Source organism: Narcine bancroftii, chromosome 4, assembly GCF_036971445.1.
Source record: "Narcine bancroftii isolate sNarBan1 chromosome 4, sNarBan1.hap1, whole genome shotgun sequence".
NCBI lineage: Eukaryota > Metazoa > Chordata > Chondrichthyes > Torpediniformes > Narcinidae > Narcine > Narcine bancroftii.
In genome coordinates this window covers 40435699-40456119 of record NC_091472.1, presented here as the reverse complement: position 1 = coordinate 40456119, position 20421 = coordinate 40435699, and the positions used below count along the sequence as shown (strand labels likewise).

The 20421-nt window shown below is 40.9% G+C and overlaps 1 protein-coding gene across 2 annotated transcripts in view; it reads right to left on the bottom strand.

Annotated features, from left to right (window-relative positions):
- rhoq (ras homolog family member Q) overlaps positions 1–19754 on the bottom strand; it is a 28682-nt gene extending 8928 nt beyond the window's left edge. For both annotated transcript variants that reach the window (XM_069931110.1, XM_069931111.1), the window contains exons 1-3: positions 19191–19754; positions 18814–18872; positions 12966–13130 (exon numbers count right to left, since the gene is read on the bottom strand). In XM_069931110.1, the coding sequence (XP_069787211.1) occupies positions 12966–13130; positions 18814–18872; positions 19191–19335 (369 nt within the window). In that variant the 5' untranslated portion in view covers positions 19336–19754. The remainder of the gene's footprint in view (positions 1–12965; positions 13131–18813; positions 18873–19190) is intronic.
- Between the last annotated feature and the right edge of the window lie 667 nt (positions 19755–20421).

Genomic DNA, 20421 nt, shown 5'->3' with positions numbered 1-20421 from the left:
AGGGAAGGTTTGTCACAGTCTGTTTCAGATTCAATACATTTGCAAACTCATTGTGATTTTGCAAAGGGAGAACCATTCTGACGGCTGAAGAGAAAACAGCTTTTTGAAGCAGCTCTTGTGGCCAGTCACTTCTGCAGAATTCAGAGCAAAGCATGCTCTGTAAATGACTGGGCCTTTTTGGTGGATTGACCTGTGCCAGGAGGATCTTTTGGGAAGCAAAGTGCTTCATTTTGAGTGACCATCAATGAAGGTCATGTGGAGAGACCAGTACCAGGGTCTTGGAACCTTCGTGGAGGCCACCCAATTCAAGTCTGACCTACAAAAGGAGCAGGAGTGTTATATCCACAGTTCGTGTGGATGGACATTTCTTCAAAGGCAACGCAAGGAGAATTTGAGAGTGTGTACCAGCCACAACTCCAGTCTTCCCATCAATTCATCATTAAATGTGGGCATCAAATTTCAAAGGCCTGCACTTAAACACTGAATATAAAAGACTGAACTTTGAAGTAACTTTCTAGATTTTTGGCCTAGACTGTAATGGTCTGGGTATATCGTATAAGTACACACACATATAATTGGGGATCGTTTAAGAGTTAAGATTATAGTTTAAGAGTTAGAAATAAAATTAGTGTTTTAAAATTAAACACTGTCTGGTTCATTGTCTATTGCTGCTCGTTACATGCAGTTTGTAACAGCGTCTATCTTTCCTATACAAAGTACACAGTTTAACCTGCTGAATTTCTCCAGCCTTATATTGTTATTTCGATCATAGTGTCTGCAGACTTTAGTTTTACTCAAAAGGAAACCTATATGGTCACAGAACAACAAGATGTAAACTCCACATTGACAACACCCTAGGTCAGAATTGAACTCAGGTCTCTGGCTCTAGTAAAGCAGCAAACCTATTAGCTGTACCACAGTGCCACCCATGAAAGAAAACAATTCTTGTTCCATTTACAACATGGGAACAGACCCTTTGTTTCATCAGTTGGGGAAATTGATCCTTTATTACACAAGACCAGTGGTTCTCAACTTTTTTTTTTATTTCCACTCACATACCACTAAGTAATCCCTGACTAACCAGAGTATCTAGCACAGGATACAATAGGTGCTCTTAGGTAGGTGAATGGGGGAAAAAAAACATTGAGAACCACTGCACTAATCCAACTCAAAAGCAAAATCCTTTCCATCTCAGAAAAGGGCTACTTTGCTTGTTACATTCTCCCAGTGGCAAAATCATTTGCATCCAATGCAAGAATAAGTATTTACATACCCTTTCAGTTTGGTCCAACTGAATGCAAATATTTATGGCAAAAATAACCAAATGCTAAACAGAGTGAAAATACTTTTGAGTCCTTTTGGATCTAAAACAGTCCAAACAGGAAGCACATGACCATTCAGAAATTAGGGCTCTGGATTCATTAACATTAATTGGGTCGTGCTAGAGTAGACAGTGGCTATGAACATTTGCTCACCCATTAAATGATAACAAAAGAGGTTGGTGCGAGAACGCAGCCTTGCTTCACGCCATTGTTAATGGAGAAGGGTTCAAAGAGCTCATTGCTATATCTGACCCGACCTTGTTGGTTTTCGTGCAGTTGGATAACCATGTTGAGGAACTCTGGGGGGCATCCGAGGCGCTCTTATACACTGTATCGAAGGCTTTGGTGAGGTCAACAAAGGTGATGTAGAGTCCTTTGTTTTGTTCTCTGCACTTTTCTTGGAGCTGTCTGAGGGCAAAGACCATGTCAGTAGTTCCTCTGTTTGTGCGAAAGCCGCACTGTGATTCTGGGAGAAAATTTTCGGCGACACTAGATATTATTCTATTTAGGAGAATCCTAGCGAAGATTTTGCTTGCAATGGAGAGCAGCGTGATTCCCCTGTAGTTTGAGCAGTCTGATTTCTCGCCTTTGTTTTTGTACAGGGTGATGATAATCCATGAAAGACCTCAACAATGAAGACACTGTTTACATCCATTACCGCACGGATGGCAGTCTCTTCAATCTGAGGCGCCTGCAAGTTCACACCAAGACACAAGAGCAACTTGTCCATGAAGTACTCTTTGCAGACGATGCCGCTTTAGTTGCTCATTCAGAGCCAGCTCTTCAGCGCTTGACGTCCTGTTTTGCGGAAACTGCCAAAATATTTGGCCTGGAAGTCAGCCTGAAGAAAACTGAGGTCCTCCATCAGCCAGCTCCCCACCATGACTACCAGCCCCCCCCCCCTCCCCCACATCTCCATCGGGCACACAAAACTCAAAATGGTCAACCAGTTTACCTATCTCGGCTGCACCATTTCATCGGATGCAAGGATCGACAACGAGATAGACAACAGACTCGCCAAGGCAAATAGCGCCTTTGGAAGACTACACAAGAGTCTGGAAAAACAACCAACTGAAAAACCTCACAAAGATTAGCGTATACAGAGCCATTGTCATACCCACACTCCTGTTCGGCTCCGAATCATGGGTCCTCTACCGGCATCACCTATGGCCCCTAGAATGCTTGCACCAGCATTGTCTCCGCTCCATCCTCAACATTCATTGGAGCGATTTCATCACCAACATCGAAGTACTCAAGATGGCAGAGGCCGACAGCATCGAATCCACGCTGCTGAAGATCCAACTGCGCTGGGTAGGTCACGTCTCCAGAATGGAGGACCATCGCCTTCCCAAGATCATGTTATATGGCGAGCTCTCCACTGGCCACCGAGACAGAGGTGCACCAAAGAAGAGGTACAAGGACTGCCTAAAGAAATCTCTTGGTGCCTGCCACATTGACCACCGCCAGTGGGCTGATATCGCCTCAAACCGTGCATCTTGGCACCTCACAGTTCAGCGGGCAGCAACCTCCTTTGAAGAAGACCACAGAGCCCACCTCACTGACAAAAGACAAAGGAAGAAAAACCCAACACCCAACCCCAACTTTCCCTTGCAACCGCTGCAACCGTGTCTGTCTGTCCCGCATCGGACTTGTCAGCCACAAATGAGCCTGCAGCTGACATGGACATTACCCCTCCATAAATCTTCGTCCGCGAAGCCAAGCCAAAGAAGAAATGATAACAAGTGGTGGGTTGATTTCCTCCCCAATGTTTATGGCATTATGCAACAACTTTGTGGACAGAAATAATGCAAGAGTCAAAGGCAAGCACAGTCTTCAGGAAGACTGTGGAGCCACATTGATCAATACCAAAACAATTTAAAACAGAAGTTTTTTTTTGGTGTAGAATCTATGCACAAGCTGATCATAAAACACTTAAAGGCTCAACTTCTACAAGAGCGTTAAAAATAAATGTAGGGAACCTGCAAATAAATCTCAATTATTTTAGGGCTCTCTGCCCAGAGTTAGCCCCTAGTGTACCAATTTTCTATCTTTAAAAATGAGCTGCCTTTCACAACACCCAATCCCCTCTCCTCAGAATTGATCGATTTACAAAAAACTCAGATTATACGATTTCTCAGATAATGAAGCAAATCAGATTCTACATGCACATTATCAGCAAGATGAAGAGTAAAGCCTGAACAGGCAGTATCAATCTTCAACCACAGCTAAGTAACTCAAACTAAATAACAATGTCATCAAATCTTCCCGAGTCACCATCAACTAGACGCTTAACTGGAAATGATACTGAAGGCTGTTTGGCCACAAGATCACACGGGTGGGGGGGGGTGCATTTCATGGCTTGTGACTTATTTTCATATTCATCAAAGCTGTTCCACCATTTAAAAAAGACACAAGTGTGAAGTAATGATCATTTTCCTGGACAACTGCCATCTGAAACAAGGTTCGGTCAGGACAAAGCAGCTCACCATATCACACTCCACCCATCATCCAAATTAATCACACTGGCTTCGTGACAACTGAAGCAGCTCATCTGAACTACATCAGAATTACCAAAAATCTGCTTAGGGCAGCAAACCAATGAGATCACCACAAAGTCATTAAATCCTACAACAAAAAAACTCTCCACAAGGTCCCTAGAGATCAAGGACCACTTCCTTCTATTAAAAGTAGATAATGCTGATGCATTATTTCTCTCAACATGGGTTAGATGTTAAAAACAGCAAATGCCAAAGGTACTGACAGAGAAAGGTTTTGGTTCAATGCTAAAGAGATTCAAGATGAATGGAGACCAGGCACTACAGCATGGACACAGACAACTTCCATGGTCTCTGGCTATCACAATAGTGCAATCAGCATTGTTGAATCATAGCAGCCAATCCAAACAGCGCTATTTCCTGTAAACACTAGGACAGCAGCCGGCCAAACAATTTCAATAACGCTGATGAAGAAATACTGTATGCGGCATGGTTAACATAGCAGTTGGTACAATGCTATTACCATGCAACCGATTAGGGAACGGATTCCACGCTGTCTGGAAGGAAGTTCAAACGTTCTCCTTTTGTGTTTGCAAAGGTTCCTCCAGGTGCTCCAGTTTCCTCCCACCCTTCAAATCGTATTGGGGGTTCACGGTTAATTGGGCAGCATGGGCCAGGAGGGCCTGTTAGCGTGCTGAATGTAGAAATTCAATTTGATTTGGAATGCACCTGCTTTTCAACATAAAGAAAGTGACATGGGCTCCCCCCCCCAATCCCATATCCTACCCCAATAAATAAATCAGATGGGACTTGGTTCAAAAATGTACCTCTGATAGAGTAGCATTTCCACAGCAGTCTGGATGGCAACATTCAGAAGTGCATTCTGTGATTTTGTCCAAAACCTTTTTGAAAGTTCACAGACAAAACAACTCTACTCTCATTGTTTTTGTTTTTAATATTGTGACTTTTCATGTTACAATGGCTCTATAATGGAATCTCAATTATATCCTTCAACATGGCCTCCAAAGCCATATTTTCAGAAAGACCAAACATTTTCACTTCCTGTTTACCTGTTTCAACCCCGCCTCAAAAAATCTTCCAAATATCTGTTTATTCCTTTAGAGCCAACTATTCTCATCCTCCTCCTGATTTATAATCGTCACAAATTCATAACTCTCCTGTATTCTGACCCTTTATGCATTTCAGTTATAAAAAGAATCAGCCACACTTGTCCGAATCCCGAATTCTGGAGGTTTCACTTGATCATTCTTACTCTTCTCATTCGTTTAGGCGTTTCTTAAAATGTGACTTTTGAACAACATTTAATCAGCTGTCCTATTATACCTTTGTGTCGTCGAATACCAAATTCTGCAAGTTACCTTGGGATGTTAAAGATGCTATTCAAATACAAGTTGCTATTGACATCCCCAATAGCTTTCAGTAAAGAATTGAAATAAATACAAAATATCCCTGTTGCCTTATTATCAGTGAGTCAAAATTCAGAAACTCCTTGCCAACATTATGATTACTTCTGCTTTAGAGATCAGGTGGGTGTACAACCACTCTAGTGGACTTGAGGGTAAGCAAAAAAAAAAATCCTCACTTTGCCATTGAAAAATTGCAGCTAAGAAAACAACTTTCCAGGAGCCTGAACCCAGAATGACCCTTTAGATGTCACACAAAATACAAAACCAGGCAGGACTATCAGGAGGGTTCAAGGAAGCATTAGGGAGAAACAGGGCAGGCCAATTTAGTCGATGAGAACCAAACAGAATACAAAGATCAATGCGAGGCCATCCACATTAATGTTCAAGAAATGCAGAGTGAAAGACTAGGAAATGCTGATTTCCACAGGAACTCGTGTTTTGGTACACGAATGGTGCAGCAAGCAATGAGGAACACAAATTTCATAGAGACAGAGAACTTCTTCTAACTTGCCCACGCCAACCAGTGTCCCATCCACACTAGTCTCATCTGAATGTATTCAAGCCATATCCCTCCAAAACCATCCTATCCGTTTATCTATCCAATTGTTTAACCATTGGAATAGTACCTGCCTCAACCACCTTCAGCACCCTATTCCCCTCCCCCCAAATTGGTTAAATCTTCCCCCTCTCTCTCCTCACATTACTGATTCCCCGACTCTGATCAAAAGACTCTGCATTCATCCAATCTATTTCACATCATTTTGTACCTCTAGATCACTCCTCATCCTCCTCCCCTCCAAGGGGGAAAAGACCCATCTGCTCAACCTCTCCCAATGGCTCAGCCCACCACCACCCCCCCCCCCAAAAGTCATGGGAACATGCTCAAATTTTCTTTGCACCCTTTCCTACTTTCCAAAAGCACAGCGACCAAAGCTGAACACAATAGTCATGAAATTCAATGTTTTGCAGCAGCATCTTTAGGGCAAACATTCATATTATAACCATCTTATGACATTGCTGCAAATGAAATAATAATAACGGTACTAGAGCACAAAAAGTGAGGCAGTGTCTTTGATTCGTTGATTATGAAGCTGTCCTTGTGCCACTGAGTGCTCGACTTTAGGCTCCTGTATCTTTTTCCCAGTGCCAGCAGAGTGAAGAGGGCCTGGCCTGGGTGGTTGGGGCCTTTGAGGATAAAGGCTGCTTTTTTTCTTCAAAGACACCACCTCATGTCAATGTTCTTGATGGAGTTAAGTTAACAACCCTCTGGTGTTTATTCTTGCCCTGAGAGTTGGTATCTCCATAGCAGGCAGTGATGCAACCAGCCAGAATGCTCTCCACAGTACACCTGTGGAGAGTATTTGGTGACATAACAAATTTCCTCAGACACCTCACTGCTTTGTGATTGCATCAACGTCGAGATTCCAGGACGGATCCTTGGAATTTGCAGTTTTTTGCTGCAATTCAATAGGACCAAACTGCATCCAGAATATTGCTTTCATCTCAATTTTCTTGGAAGAAATGCAATGAAGCTTTTATGAACGTATACAGGATGGTAGATTTACCATACAGGGAGAAGGTGAATAGATCCGCCTGGATGCTCCAGAACATGGAAGAATGCAAGATCCAAATGAAATTTACAATTATTCTTAAAGGTTCAATGGGGTCAATATTTTACTGTGCCAAATGGGTCAGTCTTAGAATAAAGAATAGGCATTTGGGATTAAGGGGTTTCTTTATTTCCACTTCGGTGAATTGTTGGAATTCTTTGCCACAAAGTCCATGGAGGCTCAGTCATGGTTTATTCAAAACAGACTGATGAATAGATTTCAGTGTGATGAAGGAATCAAGGCATACAAGAATAGTGCATGAAAGTGGAATTGAAGGCCTTGATGAGCGGTGGAGCAGGTTCAAAAGGCTAAAACAGCCTGCACCCGGTCTCAAGTTTCCAATCAAGAATACACACAAATATGAGCAGACTCATTTTATAATGGTTTTCATTATTTGTTGGGCATGGAGGAGGGGGTAGAAGACGGGAAGCTATTTTACTTTCTTTTACAGAGGTGCACCAAAGAAGAGGTACAAGGACTGCCGAAAGAAATCTCTTGGTGCCTGCCACATTGACCACCGCCAGTGGGCTGATCTCGCCTCCAACTGTGCATCTTGGCACCTCACAGTTCGGCAGGCAGCAACCTCCTTTGAAGAAGACCGCAGAGCCCAACTCACTGACAAAAGACAAAGGAGGAAAAACCCAACACCCAACCCCAACCCACCAATTTTCCCTTGCAACCGTGTCTGTCTGTCCCACATTGGACTTGTCAGCCACAAACGAGCCTGCAGCTGACGTGGACATTACCCCTCCATGAATCTTCGTCCGCGAAGCCAAGCCAAAGAAGATGTCATTTTCACACAAAACCAATGAGCCAAAACTTTCTGCAAATAGCAACTTGCCCGAGCTCAACATGGGAAGAATTTGGGTTTACTTTTATTTATTTACAGATATTGACCAACTTTGTTTGCAAGTTCTCGATCCAAAGTGGCAAGGTCTCATTGCTACAAGGTAATGTGGTCACCTGAGCAGGATGGCATATCCCTCTCATGGAGCAGCAAGAAAAAGCTGGTAACCATGAAAAATCTATCTCTGGAGTAATCTTCAATGCTTCCAATGAGTTGGCATTCTTCAATTCAACAATTTAAAGTTAAAAAATTTTTTTTTTTTGGTTTTTTTTTTAAATCACTCAAACATCAAACAAGTAATTTAAACTTTTTTTTAAAAATGCGGACTTTGGAAGTTAGAAAATGGTAAATGCACTTGCCGATTCCTGCATTTTCTGGTTTGATTTTAAATGAAATAAGATTCCTTGTGTTCACCTCTTCTCTACCCCCACCCCCCCCCCCACCCTTTCTTGCAGCCATTCAAATTAATTAGCTTATTATTACAGCACCAGCTGAATCTAGCTTAGGTGCAGTGAAAATTCCCAGTGCGGAGAAATTGAGCGAGTTTGTGCTCCACCCCAGATTTAATAACAGTCCAATATTAGAGTGCAGAAAGAGCCGCGTGACACTGCCAACAAGTGTGAAATTTCCTCTTCTGAACTAGCTGCTTTTTATTAGGGGTATATTCTGGAAGATTATCAACGACTATCTGCTGGCATCTCCCAGCAGGTTTAACCCCATTATAAAGTGACAATAGATTAAAGAGGAATTCATGCACACTTTATTCTTCCAAAAGGGTGCACAAATAAGTGATTTATATCTAGAAAAGGATATCTTGAACGTTGCTTTCAAGACAGACATTATATGTTACAAACACTGAGATAATATTAAATTTCATCCTACTCAGTGTCTAATTGGCAGTTTGAAGATGGAAATAAAGTCCCTAGCTTTTAAAGCTTTCATAACTGCTCACTCCTTAGTCACTCTGTAGTTCTCTCAGTCCTCTGCCAATACCATTCAAGGCAGCCAGCATGAAGCTATAATAGTCACCATGAGCCATGTGGATTTCAATTTTCCTTCCCTGTGCTCAAACAAGTTACTAATAATAAACACACCATAAATGTCTTCCTTCAAACCACAGTTTGTTAAAAGACTAACTCAACATGTGAAGATGAACTACTGACCACAAGTAAAGCCCCGCACAAAAGTGTTGATGATAGTTCCAACCAATTCTGAAGGTCAAAGCTTCTACAGATCTTACACTACATATTGATCAACATATCAAGAAGCAATAGAGACCAGTGATTCTTCTTCTTCTTTCTTCTTTGGCTTGGCTTCGCGGACGAAGATTTATGGAGGGGGTAAATGTCCACGTCAGCTGCAGGCTCGTTTGTGGCTGACAAGTCCGATGCGGGACAGGCAGACACGGTTGCAGCGGTTGCAGGGGAAAATTGGTGGGTTGGGGTTGGGTGTTGGGTTTTTCCTCCTTTGTCTTTTGTCAGTGAGGTGGGCTCTGCGGTCTTCTTCAAAGGAGGTTGCTGCCCGCCAAACTGTGAGGCGCCAAGATGCACGGTTTGAGGCGATATCAGCCCACTGGCGGTGGTCAATGTGGCAGGCACCAAGAGATTTCTTTAGGCAGTCCTTGTACCTTTTCTTTGGTGCACCCCTGTCACGGTGGCCAGTGGAGAGCTCGTCATATAACACGATCTTGGGAAGGCGATGGTCCTCCATTCTGGAGACGTGACCCACCCAGTGCAGCTGGATCTTCAGCAGCGTGGACTCGATGCTGTCGACCTCTGCCATCTCGAGTACTTCGACGTTAGGGATGAAAGTGCTCCAATGAATGTTGAGGATGGAGCGGAGACAACGCTGGTGGAAGCGTTCTAGGAGCCGTAGGATTACAGTGGTGGATACTGGTCTAAACTAACCACTCAATTGGAACCCCTAAGGCCTCCCATGGGCCTTAGCACATCTAAGCAAAGCCCTCATTTTCCTTTCAACTCACAAAAATTGTTATGTAGTTAGGAGAGAAGTCTGGAAGAAATCAAAATTTGACTGCTTCACATGGAAGGGGGCCCATAAACTTTGAGCAGAGTCCTAAGGGGGCCAGAGCCAAAAATAAGAGCAAGAATGGCTGGATTGAACAACCTTTCCATAGCAGCACTCTCTAGACTGATCGCGCTGTTCCAATTCAGCAAGGACACAGGCATCTCAATAACTTGAAATATTGCCCAGGCGATTGCTCCTCACAAAGCAATCAAATCTAGCTAATAACTACTCAATAATAAGCAAACTGACAGACGATGTCATCAACCATTCCATCAAGTGGGGCTTGCCAATAATTTGTTCATCTATAGTCTGTTTAAATTTTTCCAGCACCATCAGGTTTTGGATACCATCACAGACTTGGTCCAAATATGGACCAAAGGGCTGAACTTAACACATTACACAGAACAACATTTGATACAAGCATGGCATCTAGCAGCCTTGATCACACTGAAGTTAAGGGGCATCAATGAGATACAACAGGAGTCATACCTTTCATAAAGGTACATGGTTGTAGTATCTTACCAGTCTCTGGACATAACAAGATGGTATCCAAGGCTCAGACACCTTCAGTTGCATCATCACCGCACTGCCATTTTTTAAAAAGAAAGGTCAAGAGCCAAGATGTTGACTGATAATTGAGGTTTCAATTCAATTCACAACTCATCACAGGACACCGTAGGGCATGATCATGCATCAAGATCTTGAAAACATGCAGCACATGATGAGATAAGACAGGGCCGGATATTGACCATTTCTATCGGAAACAGGGCCCAACCACCCATCCTAAATGCTCAACAGAATTACCATGACCTTGAACAACATCCTGGATGCTGATAACCAGAAATTCAACTGGACCTGCCACACAAATACTGTAGATACAAGAACAGATTAAAAGCTGATTTTCACAACAGCTGACTGCCTGCCTGACACAAACATCTTTCCACTGTGTGCATGTCAAATCGGAAGTGTGATAAAAATCTCTCCACGGGCTCAGCTCAATACAGGACACAGCAATGTGTTGGCTTGATGTTCAAACCACCACAAGCATTGAGTGACTGTACTGTGTAGTGTGCACTGCAGTTATTTCTCCAGACAACTCTAGCAGCAACATCCGTGCCCAAAACCTCCACCACCATGAAAGACAAGGGCTTCAGGCATCAGGGAATTGAACCATTTGAAATATATTCTGTACATATTGATTCCGTGGGACACATCTTGATTCAAATCTCACAACTCAACCTGCATTATCATTTTGTGCTGAAAAATGTCCTCCTGCCAACCCAGATGTTTTTCCTTTACAAATGGGTACTCGTCAGCCTCGAACTGAGAGGTAGAAATCCTATTGAGAAAGATTTCCTGAGTGGATTGTCCTACCAATATTGTGCTTGGTCTTCTTACTCAAAGTATTTGCTATCAAATATTATGATAGCCATCAAGATATAGGATCAGAAATAGGCTATTCAGTCCATCAAGTCTTCCCCACCATTTAATCATGAACTGATCCATTTCCTCACTTAGCCCTACAGCCTAGCCTTCTCCCCTTAACCCATGATGTCCTGGCAAATCAAGAACTGATTAATCAGTTTCAATGATCTGGCCTCTACAACTGTCTGCGGCAACAAATGCCACAGATTTACTACTCCCTGGCATCTGTTCTAAATGAACACCCTTCAATCCTGAAGTTGTGCCCTCTTATCATAGACTAACCTTTCTCAATCTACTCTGTCTGCACCTTTCAACATTTGAAATCCTTCAATGAGATCCGTCCTCATTCTTCTAACAAATACAGACCAAGAGCTCTCAAACTCAAGATATTCCCAGAATCATCTTAGTGAACCTCCTTTGTAACCACTTCAACGTCAGCAAATATTTTCTTAAACAAACAGCCCCTTACTGATCACAATACTCTATATGAAGTCTTACAGTACCTTATATCCATTGAAGATATTACCCAAATATAAATCACCATTAATACAGACCATCTCAAATACAACATCGATAAAACAATATTGATGTTGATATATTGAAAGGAATTTTCTTCCTTTCTCATTTGACTTCTTGATTTACACAACTTTTACAGAACTGGAAACCATTCATTCTAGCAAGGACATGTCAATTCTTATAGAGACATCATATCAATTTCCCTTTTGTCCTGCATAGTCTCTTAAATCATCAGATCACAAGATGTTGGAGCAGATGTGGGCCATCGAGCCTGCTCTGCCATTCTTAGCATGAGCTGATCCTTTCACCCACTCAGCCCCACACCCCGGCTTTCTCCTCGCAACCTTTGATGCCCTGACTAATCAAAAACCTGTCAATCTCTTCCTTAAATATACCCAACGACCTTGCTTCCACAGCCGCCTGTGGCAACAAGTTCCACATGCTCACGTCCCTCTGACTAAAGAAATGTTCTGCATCTGTTTTAAATTGACGCCCTTTTAGCCAGAAATTATGCCTTCTTGTCCTACAATTCCGTTCCATGGGAAACATCCTTGTCAAATCTACTCTGTCCAGGCTTTTCAGCATTCAAAATGCATCTATGAGGTTCCACCCACCCCACCCCCAAATCTTCTGTACTTTGAGTGCAGTCGAAGAGCTGACAGTTTAAAATAAAAAAAATTAGACATAGCACGGTAATGGCCATTTCGTCCCACAAGCCCATGCCACCCAATTATACCTGATTGACCTTCACTCCCAGTTCATTTTAGATACTCAAATCTGTAGAATTACTCTTTTATCCAAAGTGTTAATTTAATATAACCAAATTTACATGTTGTACTCCAATATTCAGCAATGAGGTTAGAAGTATATACAATTACAGGTGTGCAAACTAAACGGTCTTCCATTCCCTCCCCCAAATCTTTGATCTGCCAGGTTTTAATCAACTGCCACAAATGTGTCTTCATGTTTCACTAATGCATACTCAAAGAGCAGCAGCTCCACAAAAGTAAATGTCTAGCTCTGTACATTCAACGACACCAATTTTCTTTTGTGCTAAATGAAGTCAATCCAGTTAAAACCAAAAACATCTGGATGAGAGGTCAGACTGTTATGTAAAGACATTTCAAGATCTGACCGCCAAACTCAGGGGAAGGGAACCCAAGATCTACTTTGTGAAGACAGGAAATAACTATTGATCTGTATATTACAAAGCTTATTTTACTGACTATATTTATAGTGAGGACACATTGAACAAATTTTCATTGGACAATTATTACGTTGCAAAATTAATGTACCTGTGTTCCTACCAACAGGAATGGAACATTTGGTGCATATTCTTTAAGCTCAGGCACCCATTCTTCCCTTACATTCTGAAATGATGCTGGATTGACAACCGAGAAGCAGATCAAGAAGACATCTGTCATTGGATAAGACAAAGGTCTCAGACGGTCATAATCTTCCTGTGAAAGCAAGTTAGAAACTGTAATGAAAAGGCCCAAATGAAAACTGGAAATGTAGACAATCATTACTGGCATCCCTGACAGAGGAGACAGATTGCCAATGTTAATCCTTCCTTACCTCATCATAACACTGTGTGAACAAAACCGTCTTTATTAAAATTAAACATCCACTTTAAATAAGGCAGGCAAATTATTTAGTAAAAATAAAATAGAAATGTTAGAATAAACAAGGTTGCCTCTATGCATAGCTCTTCATTTTTAAGATAGTTTCTATTCAGAGTAGAAAATACATATAAATTCATGCAATGAAAAACAATTGCAAATTAAAATAGGTTATTTGAGGACAGATTCATTTATGATCTGAAGATAGTCAGACATGTGCTATCTCATGGCCAACAATCACAAATGCTGACTGAACAAGGATTGTATGGTATACTTTAATATGTAATCAGAGTTTATTGGCATTTACACAAATATACATACAGATGCACTAAAATTCTTATCTACTGTAGCCAAACAAGAAAGCAAGATACACTATACACCAAGTTAGTGCAATAAAATAAAAATGACATTTCAATTGTAAAGATCTTTGGGTGGTCCCAGACAAATTTATGATCAGGGTTAGTGTAGACAGGGAGGTTCAAGAACCTGATAGCTGTTGGATTAAATAAAAACATTCTTGAATCTCAAGATGCTGAACTTTAGGCTCCTCTACCTTCTGTGTGAAGGGAGCAGCGAGAAGTTGTCACCAAGGTGACAGGGTTCCTTTATAATGTTGGTTGTTTTCTTAAGGCCGCAGCTCAAATAGACGAATGAGAAGTTAATGTGCCTGATGGACTTGGCAATTTTCCACCGTGCCTTGTGTTCTCAAAGCAGGCCATTATGCAACCTATTGCACAGTATATCTGTAGACATTTGATAGTATTCAATGAGATGCCATATTTCCTCAGAGGAGGTAGAGACAATGATGTCCTTTCTTCATGGTTGCTTCAATCTGCTGGATCTGTAAGAAGTTCTTTACATGCAAATTCCCAGGTATTAACCCTCCCCACTATCATCCCAACAATGAAGACAACTGAAAGTCCACAACAAGCTCTTTGGTCTTGGTGTCGCTGAGAGCAAGGTTGTTGTTTTGGCACCACACAACCAGATTCTTGATCTCCATTCTGTATTCGAATCATCATTTCCTGTTATTCAGCCGACAACAGAGGTGTCATCAGCAAAGTTATAGATTGGTTTGGAGCCAGACTTGGATGTGCAACCATGAGTGTATAGGGAATAGAGCCAGGGACCAAGCATGCAGCCTTGAGGCGTGGTGATGTTGACAATCCACACTGATTGGGGTCTGCCAATGAGGAAGCAGAGGATCCAGTTGCAAAGAGTCTCAGGTCCCCGAGTTTGGTTACAAGTTATTTCATAGCATTAAAATCCAAGTGTATGGCCAACAGAAATTAGAACAATAACCCACTCCTGTATTCCAGATGTAACTAAGCCTTTTGGTTGACCTTTCCTCAAAAAAAAAACAAGATTCTTTAGAATTATTCCATGTTGTGACACAATTAGAAACTAGCCAGCCGAAATGCACAATTTAGACATGAGTGGTAGTTACTGCCCAAATACCAACTCATATTTAATAGTCCTGTTGCTTAGTGCTCAAGTGTCTGGAGATGTGGAACACAAACGTTCTTAACACAAAAAGCTCAAGATTGGTTTTAATGTATTGCTCCACATACTAAATAGCTTTGTTATTATGTCAAACATTTAAAAAAAAAACTAAATTCCGGCTGCAATTATTTTTATTGCTTTAACCATTTTTCACAAGTTTGGCAAATGAATTCCATAAAGAAATAAACTGCTGGTGACAGTGTAAATAAAATGCAATTAGTTTTTCTGATGGATTTGAAGACATGTCAAAGGTCATGGTCGTGCTAACTTCTTCCACTGATGGAGATTTTTAAGATTTATTCTTACAGTGACAAACACCAAACAATTCTGATAAAAACTAAATGCTATTTAAAACAAAGAAATTTAGCATCAAAATGTTATCATGAAAAAAAAATAGAATATATTTTATAAAGGAAACTTTGATTACAACAAACTATAATGTTCCAGTCTAAAGTTAGAGCAATGCACACGACATATTGAATTTTAAACTTGAGAATCCTCTTTCCACTCAAACCTAAAACTCAACATAATTAGCTACAAGTAATCAACCATACTAATCATCAATTGCTTGCACTGCATGAAGGAGTGGAATAACTAAAGATGTGACGTATAATGTTCCATTCCTCCATGTGAATGCTGTTGGAGATAGGAGAAGGCATGAGAAAAGCAAACCCAACGCACATTTCCCTCAAAGAGAGTCTATTAATTTACACTATGATAAAGAAAGTTGATGAACAACGTACATCTCCTTATAACTTCAATATCTTTGATAAGTAATTGAAGCCATTGCAACTTAAATGTATCAAGGCACACTTAAAACCTAAAACTTGCATCCCACATAATTCAAAACATTCCGAATTTCAGCAAGCAGAATTGCTGCAGTGTTTAATGTGAAAGTTGTTGGGGCGGGGGGGGGGGGGTGGAACATTAATTAACTTACAAGGTAGATTCCAGATTAAAAGCCTGGAAAACATGTGCTGTATCATTCAAAAAGTGACATTTAAAATCCTTCTCAGATGTTTCAACACAAAGTAAAATGAAACATTTATAGTGACAAGGTTGCTATGAAATACACTGCATGAATGTTAAACATATAAATATGGTCCAACATAGAAATTACTAATTTAATCTATTTACCTTCAGGAGAAAACTCTACCAAAAACATACAAATTTAAAATTGTAAAGCAATTGACCATCTGTTGCTTTCATGCTTGTAATCTTAATCATGGCAGGGTGAGTCAATCAAAACCATCTGCATGACAAAAATAGATGGAGAGCATGTGTCCTACAAATATCAAAAATGTCAATTCATGATAGGCGAGGGAAAGACCAAAACAAGATTTAAAAAGTGTAAAATGTTTGAATGGAAAGGGATTCATCATTGCAAATTCAAAACAAATATACATCTTCATTTAAAAAAAAAACCAGTAGTAGATACATAAATATTTTACTCCCAATAAAATGTAAAGTTCAGCGTTTTAGAAAAGTTCCTATGCTTTCTTTGTGGAGTATGCTTCCAGAACAACAGAATTTAGAAATTAAAGAAAGCTACGCAGCTCCCGTCTGCAATTTTATTAACCAAACATACACCAACGGAGATCAAGCTTTCTGCAGATGCTGATGAATCAGGATCCAGTTACAGGAGGAATTATTCCCTTGAAAGAAATGCATGTAGCCATACTTGCAATTCCGTCAGTCACGACCGGGAACAATTTTAATGGGAGGGGTGGAGGTGGGGGAAAAGATGGAGAAAAACAATCAATTTATTTACATTATTAAACCAACATAACCAAGACACGATCAGATGATTCAGTAAGCTATTTATGCTTTCAAAACTTTGGCTAGTTGAGGACTCCATTTGTTTAATCAGACCCTATCTCCAAAAAGTGATCACACCAAAAAGATCAAAACAGCACAACTTCACCAATTGCACTGTGAGAAACTCTTCTATTGTTCACATTTTAAAATGTTATAATACGATTAATTTACTCATTTTAAAAAATAGCATCCACCAACAAAACTTTAAAATTATTTTTGAATGGCTGCCTCACAGCTGAAGGACTGTACAATCTATTAAAGACTCATTCCAAGTAACAAAAATGAGAATTTTCATCTTGGCTATCTTAACTTAATTTGGATACTCAGGTTCTGATTATTATAAACCACATTATACCCAAATAATTTAAGCTTTTAAAATGAAACCAAGCAATTGCATTACCTGTGGGAAGTTTGATGCAATCAGGCTAAAGAGTACCTACATGACCATATACATTTACTACTGCAATCCAACAAATAATCATCAAAACCAGGTAATATTGGGCATTAAAGGAAACACAACAGGAAGCGCTCATAGTGATGTGAAATAAGCAATACATTTTTCTAAGTGAAAGGCATTGCTGTCACCTGGAAAAACTCTCTTGTCCTCTATTAAAATTGTACACAATCAAAAATTTCCGCAAAGTTGATTTATGGATTAGCTTCAATACCCAGATTAACATTACACTGGGACATTTAATTCCATGCCGATTTGTTTGTTGAAAGGCCAGATAGATCTTCATTATTACCTGCCTCTCTCCTCAAGTTGTTTTGGGTCTAGTGGTTCAGTCTAATTTTCTCATTTCAAAGTGAAATAATTTAAATTAGGCAAATTAAGTACAAAACTAAGTGTTATTTAAATCAATTTTAGAATGATTCAAGCATGTTGCAAGATAACACTAAATGTGTACAAATAATTTTTTTTAAATGGGAAAGTACACCATAATACTGAATAAAAATGACAGAAGAATCATGCATAGCAGTCAGTTCAAAGATAATACCAGGGAATAACTCACACCATTGCTTTATGATACAAAACGACTGATGTGCAACTTGACTGACATTTCAAATTGTCAGTCAGCATAACATTTACTTTCAATCAAAGTTAATATTGTTCATACAAGTTATACTTTTACACTACTATTCAAATTATCTATCAAGATAACAGATGGAAAATGTTAACATTATACATAATTAAAATTAAAATATCAACATTTTTGTAATTACAAGGACAACATTGAACAAAAAACATTGAAACTCATTTACAGTTTATGATGCGCAGCCATCATCAACATTACACAACTTTGGCAAATCTTTACTCAACACTGAGGAAAAATTGTCTCAATACCAAAACTGTTTTAAAATCACCTGCCAAAATTTCTTATACACAATGAGTAGTCATTTCCAGCATTCATTCACAAGTTGAATTAAGTGGCTAAAGATAGTGTACCACAAACTGCTGGAGATGCAGGCTAATAATGGGGCATATGCAAACCGTCTGCAACCAATGAAATTTAATGAAGGGAAGAATAAAGCACAAGACCAGGAATGACTTGCAAAGAAGTGGTGTTAAATTAGATCCAAACAAGAAATAAAATAAGAACAAGAAGTCTGGAGTGATTGAGAACAGGGAGAGAAATACTAAAGCACATACATTAAAGAGGCCTCAGGGAACACTTTAGTTCCTTCAACTGTGAGCCTGCAGTGTCAATTCTTGTTTCTGGATCTCTAAAGTTATGCACCCTTACATCAACTTCAACATTAAATAATCTATGCTGTGAAATACCACCCATAATGTTGCAGAACGAACTTAATTTGTATCTGTGGCACAAATCCAGCAATAATTTTGAAGTTCCTGGGGAGGCAAACGCTGAGATCTGGCTTTCAAGAGGCTAACCTCTCCTTGGCTACAGATGGCTGGAACTGGAGCATAATCCTACCCAAGTGCTTTGAACTTGCCATTATTTTTCCAAACAGTATTTGGGGAGAGATTTACTGACTTGCAATAAATCCCTCCCCCAGGGACTTCAGTGCACAGAGAGATCTCTCAGATATAAAGGAAGCGGCAGTCATGAAGTCATCAAATGGTTATTAGAGTCTGCTAACCTTCCCTGCTTTAAAATGCATATGTCCTACACCATACACACAAAAATTACAAGCATGCTCGTTTCGCTGCTGTTTTAAAGAGTGGCGTTCAGCTCACCTGTCCTGCTGTATCATAAAGTCCAAGGAGATACTGTTTACCTCCCACCGTGACAGTGACTGTTCAAACACACAAAAAGAACATTTCACTAGATTCAATGAAACATTATCGTAGCTTTACAGAGGGGGGGAAAAAGTACAGCAAATGTTTCTAATTAGTATCGAAGGGAACATCAAAAAAAAAAGCAGACGTCTGGTTGAAAAAGACAAAGCAGACCGCGAAACTTCATTGAAACTTTCCTGGAGGGCTCGCGTTGAGCCTTGCGGGGCTGGAGGAGAGCGAGAGGTGGGGGGGGGGGGGGGGGGGGGGAAGAAAGCGGGTGGGAGGGGGGGGGGATGATAACAAAAGAGGATACATTAAAAAAAAACACACAATACCCGCATAATGGTCGAAGACAGTTGGCACATATTCCTCAGGAAAAGCGTCGTTAGCGTAGCTCATCAAGAGACAAGTTTTGCCCACCGCTCCGTCGCCGATCACCACACACTTTAACATACTCTTCGAACCCGTCCCATTGGCCATGGCCAGGGCAACTCATTGCTTCCCAATCAGCTTTCCACCGGGACATGTCAAAGCTGCCATTTTCCACATATTCAACCCGTCCAGCGCTTCTCAAACAATTGCATCCCCCTCCCCAAAACTATTCTTCAACCAATAAAATATATAACTGGTATGGGACCCCCGCCCTCTCTCCTTCCTTCCCTCCCCTGCCTTAATCCGGCTGATATGTCAAGAGGCAAGCGGTGCAACACACAAGCGGGGAGCTCCTGTGTTTTTTTTAAGACAGAGTTTGGCCCGTCTGAACTTCTTGCCACAAGCCGCACCAATGTCGCAATTTCTAACTCCACACGCCGGCAGCTGACTGCTCTTTGCACTTCTCCCGCTGTCCCAGAGTCGGACCACACTCCGGGAGAATTGGACAAGCCCCCGCCCCCCCGAACTTAGCCTGGGCAAGGAGGTGGGCGGAACGCCGGCTGACTGACTGACTCGTCGCCCAGTCACCGGAGCAGATGTTTCCGCGGCCAGCCAATGGGCGGTCAGAGAGGGCGAGTGCTTCCCATAGCATAAATCGAGAGAGTCATTGTATCATTGCTGCAGATATCATGTGACAATAAAGTGACCTCATCGATTCAGAGCAGCGCTGAGATTTAAAACGCACTTACAGCCACTCGGAAAAGCGAGGGTGCAATTTGCGAGCTCTCCTTTGGAAAAGCGAGCGTTAGAGAAATCATTTTTTTTTAGCATTATCATTTATTTTGTTGATGCCAAATCATCCTATTGCTGTCAACGTAGTGTCTCACAGCAGTGGTAGACTTTTTTAAAGGGAGATACCACCCATTTTTAAAACTGTGTTCCAAGAGAGCCAGTCCGCCCGACCTTATAATTTGTGTGATATTTGTATTGTCCTCGAGTAAACTCAAAAGTGAAAGGATTGAAACAAGTATAGATTCTATCACCAATGTGTCTCTGTACAGAGGGTAGTGTCGGATGACTGTGATTGGCTGAGAGCGTAGCTACACCTACTGGCAGGTCTTGAAGGATTGCTCCAAGCTGGACCTGGTCGACCAACTTGTGATACGCTCCAGTCTTTTAGTTAATAAAAGCCTT